The sequence below is a fragment of the Protomyctophum parallelum genome (assembly GCF_964188405.1).
Source record: "Protomyctophum parallelum genome assembly, chromosome: 23".
NCBI classification, from domain to species: Eukaryota; Metazoa; Chordata; class Actinopteri; order Myctophiformes; family Myctophidae; genus Protomyctophum; species Protomyctophum parallelum.
Genome location: NC_139715.1, coordinates 34,664,198 through 34,672,509, shown reverse-complemented (window position 1 = coordinate 34,672,509; position 8,312 = coordinate 34,664,198). Strand labels below are relative to the sequence as shown.

The window sequence follows — 8,312 nt, the reverse complement described above, 5'->3', positions numbered from 1 at the left end:
ACATGTAGCTAGGTGTAATGTTAGAGACCACTGAAGACATGCAAATATGAAATAAATGCTTAAACATGTAGCTAGGTGTAATGTTAGAGACCACAGACAGAAGACATGTAAATATGAAATAAATGCTTAAACATGTAGCTAGGTGTAATGTTAGTCCACAGAAGACATGTAAATATGAAATAAATGCTTAAACTTGTAGCTAGGTGTAATGTTAGAGACCACAGAAGACATGTAAATATGAAATAAATGCTTAAACATGTAGCTAGGTGTGATGTTGGAGACCACAGAAGACATGTCAATATGAAATAAATGCTTAAACATGTAGCTAGGTGTGATGTTAGAGACCACAGAAGACATGCAAATATGAAATAAATGCTTCAACATGTAGCTAGGTGTAATGTTAGAGACCACAGAAGACATGTAAATATGAAATAAATGCTTAAACATGTAGCTAGGTGTAATGTTAGAGACCACAGAAGACATGTCAATATGAAATAAATGCTTAAACATGTAGCTAGGTGTAATGTGAGAGTCCACAGAAGACATGTAAATATGAAATAAATGCTTAAACATGTAGCTATAGGTGTAATGTTAGAGACCACAGAAGACATGTAAACATGAAATAAATGCTTAAACATGTAGCTATAGGTGTAATGTTAGAGACCACAGAAGACATGTAAACATGAAATAAATGCTTAAACATGTAGCTAGGTGTAATGTTAGAGACCACAGAAGACATGTACATGTGAATTAAATGCTTAAACATGTAGCTAGGTGTAATGTTAGAGACCACAGAAGACATGTGAATATGAAATAAATGCTTAAACATGTAGCTATAGGTGTAATGTTAGAGTCCACAGAAGACATGTAAATATGAAATAAATGCTTAAACATGTAGCTATAGGTAGGTGTAATGTTAGAGTCCACAGAAGACATGTCAATGTGAAATAAATGCTTAAACATGTAGCTAGGTGTGATGTTAGAGACCACAGAAGACATGTAAATATGAAATAAATGCTTAAACATGTAGCTATAGGTGTAATGTTAGAGTCCACAGAAGTGAACCTTTCAAGCCTGTTTTCTCAACTCGCTGTTTCTCTGTAAGACATTACTCTATAAGCCATATCTCCAAAACCGGTGGGTGAAACTGAACAGTCCATTTGAAGCTATTTTAAGCTTTCACATGATGTGGTGATGAGTGTATAGTCTCAGCATCACTCACCAGTGTGTGTGTGTGTGTGTGTGTGTGTGTGTGTGTGTGTGTGTGTGTGTGTGTGTGTGTGTGTGTGTGTGTGTGTGTGCGTGTGTGTGTGTGTGTTGTGTGTGTGTGTGTGTGTGTGTGTGTGTGTGTGTGTGTGTGTGTGTGTGTGTGTGTGTGTGTGTGTGTGTGTGTGTGTGTGTGTGTGTGTGTGTGTGTGTGTGTGTGTGTGTGTGTGTGTGTGCGTGTGTGTGTGTGCGTGTGCGTGTGCGTGTGTGTGTGCGCGTGTGCGCGTGCGTGTGTGTGTGTGTGCGTGCGTGCGTCTCACCAGTTATAAATAACACTGGTATTCACACACAGCTGGTGTTGGAGAAAAGCTAATATTACCAGAATGTATGGCATGCTCAGTGGTGGAAAGTAACTAAGTACATTTACTTAAGGACTGAATACCTAAGTACAATTCTTGAGGTATTTGTACTTTACTGGAGTATATACAATTTCCACTATAGTTTTACTTCTACTGCATCTCAGAGGCAAATATTGTACTTTTTCTACATTTATTTAACAGCTTTAGTTGCTACTATAGGTAACTTTGTAGATTTTGCATTATTATTACAAAACAAACAACCACTTCAGCCCAATTTAATCTACAAGCTCACAATGCGTCGCAATGCAATGCATTGTGAGCTTGTAGATCGGATATCTTCAAAGGATTGTAGCATGTGAGAACAGGTGTTCACACAGTGAGAGAACAGGTGTTCACACAGTGAGAGAACAGGTGTTTAACAGGTGTTCACACAGTGAGAGAACAGGTGTTCACACAGTGAGAGAACAGGTGTTTAACAGGTGTTCACACAGTGAGAGAACAGGTGTTCACACAGTGAGAGAACAGGTGTTTAACAGGTGTTCACACAGTGAGAGAACAGGTGTTTAACAGGTGTTCACACAGTGAGAGAACAGGTGTTTAACAGGTGTTCACACAGTGAGAGAACAGGTGTTTAACAGGTGTTCACACAGTGAGAGAACAGGTGTTATGAAGCCCATCACACACCGGGTGCGCAGCGTCGCGGCACAGGCGTTGCCGCGCGGCAACGCCCGGAAAATAGAACGGTGGCGTATCGGAGCGTCAGGCGAGGGCGTGAACGCCGCCGGTGTGCGATATATATAGTAGGTTCACTGAAAATAACGGAGGCGGTCTGTTTTTGACGCGCGGCGTTCGCAGACGGTGTGTGTGTGTGTGAGGCCCTTGTGAGAACACCTCTACATTTCTACCTTGTTCTCTCTTTCTGACGTTGTTTTCTCCTTGTTGCCATCATCCCTTCTTCTACTCCTGTGCAGCCGTGGACCAGCGTGGACCAGCGTGGACCAGCGTGGACCAGCGTGGAGCAGCGTGGACCAGCGTGGACCAGCGTGGACCAGCGTGGACCAGCGTGGAGCAGCGTTCTCCTCTCCTGTCACAGCGGCCTCTCCCTGACAAAGCGCCGGGCGCTATTTTAAACTAACTAGAAGCGGACGCTGTCGTCGGCGTGTATTTTCCGGACGGCGTGCAGCAGACATGTTGTTCTCCGTGTGATGACGGAGTTACCGATATGTCCATATATGGAGTTACCGATATGTCCCTGTACGACGGTCGCTCACTGACGGGACGTGAATGAGCGTCCAGGCCGTGTCTGTGACTCTGGCCTCACACGCAGACAGGTGAATGAGCGTCCAGGCCGTGTCTGTGACTCTGGCCTCACACCACGCAGACAGGTAAATGAGCGTCCAGGCCGTGTCTGTGACTCTGGCCTCACACGCAGACAGGTGAATGAGCGTCCAGGCTGTGTCTGTGACTCTGGCCTCACACGCAGACAGGTGAATGAGCGTCCGGGCTGTGTCTGTGACTCTGATGGCCTCTCACACCACGCAGACAGGTAAATGAGCGTCCAGGCTGTGTCTGTGACTCTGGCCTCACACGCAGACAGGGCGCCGTCACTCTGGAGAGGGAGGAGACAGAGGAAGAGAGAGAGGAAGCGTTGCTCACCACGGACAGGAAACTGAACTGAACGATGCTTCGAACGGACGGACGGACGGACGGACCTTTTTTTTGTGTCTTAATTATCTAAACGTAAAAACTCCCCTCTGCCAACCTGGGGGGGAGGGGGGGGGGAGAGGGGTGGCAGCAACGCACTGACCTCATGCTTCCTTCTATGCATGAGGAGTCCAAGCCGAAGTGCCTTGTTCGGTGGCCCTCCGACACACCATTTGGTTTGGAAGCGCTCGCCGACGCTGTCACTCACAGAGGAGCTGTCACTCACAGAGGAGCTGTCACAGCTGTCACTCACAGAGGAGCTGTCACTCACAGAGGAGCTGTCACTCACAGAGGAGCTGTCACTCACAGAGGAGCTGTCACTCACAGAGGAGCAGTCAGCCATTGGCCTACAACAACAGAACTATAGGTGAAGTCCTGTTGAAGTGGTCGAGTTGACCGTCTCCGATGGGCGCAGATTCTTTGAAGATCAACGGAAAAAAGGGGAATATCCCTTTAGCACTCCCTTTGTACAAAAACCTGAAGAGTTTCTTTATTTCATGAAAACACAATCGGCAGATTCTAGATCCTCCTAGAGAAACCAGTCCAGTCTGAGACCCTGAGGTGGTTTCACATCCAGTCCTAGACCCTGAGGTGGTTTTCACATCCAGTCCTAGACCCTGAGGTGGTTTTCACATCTCAAGTCCTAGACTCTGAGGAGGTTTCACATCCAGTCCTAGACTCTGAGGTGGTTTCACATCCAGTCCTAGATCCTGAGGAGGTTTCACATCAAGTCCTAGACTCTGAGGAGGTTTCACATCCAGTCCTAGACTCTGAGGAGGTTTCACATCCAGTCCTAGACTCTGAGGAGGTTTCACATCCAGTCCTAGACTCTGAGGAGGTTTCACATCCAGTCTGAGACCCTGAGGTGGTTTCACATCCAGTCCCAGACCCTGAGGTGGTTTCACATCCAGTCTGAGACCCTGAGGTGGTTTCACATCCAGTCCTAGACCCTGAGGTGGTTTCACATCCAGTCCTAGACCCTGAGGTGGTTTCACATCCAGTCTGAGACCCTGAGGTGGTTTCACATCCAGTCCTAGACCCTGAGGTGGTTTCACATCCAGTCCTAGACCCTGAGGTGGTTTCACATCCAGTCTGAGACCCTGAGGTGGTTTCACATCCAGTCCTAGACCCTGAGGTGGTTTCACATCCAGTCCTAGACCCTGAGGTGGTTTCACATCCAGTCCCTGACCCTGAGGTGGTTTCACAGCTGTCTGTATTGCACTCTTCGTCCTCCATCCCCATCATCATCATCACCCCCCCTCCCTCCTCCTCTCCTCCCCCCTGCCGTGGTAACCATGGCGACAGCCGCCACCTCCTCCTCGCCTCCCGATGGCGTCCGGCGGCCCAGGGGGGACGGCGTGGGGCCGGGGGGGCCGGGGGGGCCCAGGGGGGACGGCGTGGGGCCGGCGGTGCGTCGGAGGACCCCGCCTCACTCACGCCCGTACACGCTGGGAGCCGACAACCTGCACAGGTACACACATCTACCGTAACCCCATTCTGACCTGAGATCAGATTCATACGAGGTTTCCACTGGGGGACACACACTGGTCTGATTATAACCCCATTCTGACCTGAGATCAGATTCTAAAAAAATGTCAGTCGTTCTTCGATTTTTTTCAAAAATAGCAGACCTACAAGCTCGTAGCGCGCCACTCGGTGGCGCGCTACGAGCTTGTAGATCTGCTATTTTTCAATAGCTAAAGCATTAACATGATGCTAACACCAAAATGGGTGCCCGGTCAGAATGGGTTAAAGCCTTCATGGTACACTTCTACCTTAACCCATTCTGGGCGGGAACCCCTTTTTGGTGTTAGCATCATGTCATGCTTTAGCTATTGAAAAATAGCAGATCTACAAGCTCGTAGCTTGTAAGGTAAGGTAAGGGGTAAGGTCATTTTATTTATAAAGCGCCTTTCAAAACAATCGTTACAAGGTGCTGTATACACAGTAAAATAATAAAAGATAAAACAAGAAAAACACAGTCAACCGCAAAACGGCGATAACGATAATAAACGAGCAACAGAATACATGAAAATATATACAGTACACAATTCACAATTTAGTCATTTAGCAGACGCTCTTAATCCAGAGCGATTTACAATAAGCAGGAACAAAAGCATGGGAATACATCACATAAAAGCATTTATCATGAAACATGCGTAAGCTAAGAAAGTAACAGTGGAATATCTATATAATGAAACTATACATACACTATACATATAAACTATACATATTTACTACTATGCTATACATATGTACTATGGCGTGCTATGACTATATACAATGCAATTCTAGTGCTGTCTACATAACATGCTATAAGTCTGTATCAAATGCTATCTAAGCCAACAGAAATGCTATCTAAGGGGTTAGGGTAAGTGCTATGGGCCAGTCTTGACAGGCAGAACAAGACTCAATAGAGATACTCACTATATTAGGCCAAAATATTTAGCAGTTTTTTAGGTGCTATAGCTGAGGTCACCTTTTGTTCTTAGCTTGGTAGCAGGGATGATAAGAAGGCCTTTATCAGAAGACCTAAGTTGTCTTGTATAAACCCTGGGGTGGAGTAGCTCTGTCAAATAGAATGCACCCAGCCCAAAGAGGTCTGCTATTGTTTTAACCCATTCTGACCTGAGATCAGATTCATACGAGGTTTCCGCCGGACACGCACTGGTCTGATGATTAACCCATTCTGACCTGAGATCAGATTAAAAAAATGTCAGTCGCTCTTCGATTTTTCTAAAAATAGCAGACCTACAAGCTCGTATCGCGCCACTCGGTGGCGCGATATGAGCTTGTAGATCTGCTATTTTTCAATAGCTAAAGCATAACATGATGCCAACACCAAAATGGGTGCCCGGTCAGAATGGGTTAAACTGTCAGGATTTAAGACATTTTTTGAATCTGATCTCAGGTCAGAATTGGTTAAAGAAACCACCGTTCTTCTGTGCGTTAGAATCTGATCTCGGGTCAGAATGGGTTAAAGTACCACCATTCTTCTGTTGCGTTAGAATCTGATATCAGGTCAGAACGGGTTAAAGAACCACCATTCTTCTGTTGCGTTAGAATCTGATCTCAGGTCAGAATGCGTTAAAGAACCACCATTCTTCTGTTGCGTTAGAATCTGATATCAGGTCAGAACGGGTTAAAGAACCACCATTCTTCTGTGCGTTAGAATCTGATCTCGGGTCAGAACGGGTTAAAGAACCACCATTCTTCTGTGCGTTAGAATCTGATCTCAGGTCAGAATGGGTTAAAGAACCACCATTCTTCTGTGCGTTTAGAATCTGATCTCAGGTCAGAATGGGTTAAAGAACCACCATTCTTCTGTGCGTTAGAATCTGATCTCAGGTCAGAACGGGTTAAAGAACCACCATTCTTCTGTGCGTTTAGAATCTGATCTCAGGTCAGAATGGGTTAAAGAACCACCATTCTTCTGTGCGTTAGAATCTGATCTCAGGTCAGAACGGGTTAAAGAACCACCGTTCTTCTGTGCGTTTAGAATCTGATCTCGGGTCAGAATGGGTTAAAGAACCACCATTCTTCTGTGCGTTTAGAATCTGATCTCAGGTCAGAATGGGTTAAAGAACCACCATTCTTCTGTGCGTTAGAATCTGATCTCAGGTCAGAACGGGTTAAAGAACCACCATTCTTCTGTGCGTTAGAATCTGATCTCAGGTCAGAATGGGTTAAAGAACCACCATTCTTCTGTGCGTTTAGAATCTGATCTCAGGTCAGAATGGGTTAAAGCCTTCATGAGGTTTCATGACGTCAATTACAGTCTAAACTATTCAATCAATCCATCAGCCTATCGGTGCGCGCCGTGGGAGGGCCGCCGCCGCCCCCCATCCAATCAGAGTCCTCCAGCGGGGGGGCTGGGCTGCAGCGGGCCAATAGCGACGCGGACCTGGTGACGTCGGAGAGCCGCTCGTCACTCACCGCCTCCACGTACCAGCTGACGCTAGGCCACGCCCACCTGGTCATCTCCTGGGACATCAAAGAGGAGGTGGACGCCACCGATTGGATCGGACTCTACCACATTGGTAAGACACGCCCCCTCAAACCCCCCCCCCCCCCCCAGCCCCTCCTATATTCAGCTACACTGTAAATCCCTGGAACATGTGACACGTTTAAAACATAGACTGTAAAAAATATGGACAAAGCGTTCCGCGGGTCTAACATGAACGTAAAATGAAGCCTGTAATGATATGATGTACGTAAGTCGCCATCTTTCTAGATCCGTTTGGGCCCAGCTGGCCATTGGCTGGCTCCGTTTTGTACCAGCTGGTCATTGGCTGCCCAGACAACGAGGCGGGATAATATGACTGACTTAAAGTCAGTCATATTATCCCACTGTACCTGACTTTTTAAACACATAAACGTGTTTAGTTTTTACAATCAAAGTCAGTGACTTTGATTGTAAAAACTAAACACGTTTATGTGTTTAAAAAGTGTTACGGGCGATTAAACATGTTCTTCTGTTTATAATCTAAACACTGTGACACGTTTAAAAAGTGTTACAAATAAGTGTTTATACCTTAAACGCTTGGGTTTAGTGTGTATAGGGCGCTAGCCCCTCCTATATTCAGCTATAGTGTAGATTTATAGGGCGCTAGCCCCTCCTATATTCAGCTATAGTGTAGATTTATAGGGTGCTAGCCCCTCCTATATTCAGCTATAGTGTAGATTTATAGGGTGCTAGCCCCTCCTATATTCGGCTATAGTGTAGATTTATAGGGCGCTAGCCCCTCCTATATTCAGCTATAGTGTAGATTTATAGGGCGCTAGCCCCTCCTATATTCAGCTATAGTGTAGATTTATAGGGCGCTAGCCCCTCCTATATTCAGCTATAGTGTAGATTTATAGGGCGCTAGCCCCTCCTATATTCAGCTATAGTGTAGATTTATAGGGCGCTAGCCCCTCCTATATTCAGCTATAGTGTAGATTTATAGGGCGCTAGTCCCTAATATTCAGCTATAGTGTAGATTTATAGGGTGCTAGCCCCTCCTATATTCAGCTATAGTGTAGATTTATAGGGTGCTAGCC

The 8,312-nt window shown here is 46.0% G+C and overlaps 1 protein-coding gene across 1 annotated transcript in view; it reads left to right on the top strand.

The window, feature by feature from the left end:
* Nucleotides 1–4,564: 4,564 nt before the first annotated feature.
* The window catches only part of LOC310854041 (E3 ubiquitin-protein ligase HECW2-like), a gene marked incomplete at its 5' end in the record, with an annotated part of 75,242 nt that continues 71,494 nt past the window's right edge, over nt 4,565–8,312 (top strand). Inside the window, 2 exons of the mRNA XM_083758519.1 lie at nt 4,565–4,740; nt 7,074–7,309. Coding sequence (XP_083614645.1) covers nt 4,565–4,740; nt 7,074–7,309 — 412 coding nt within the window. The remainder of the gene's footprint in view (nt 4,741–7,073; nt 7,310–8,312) is intronic.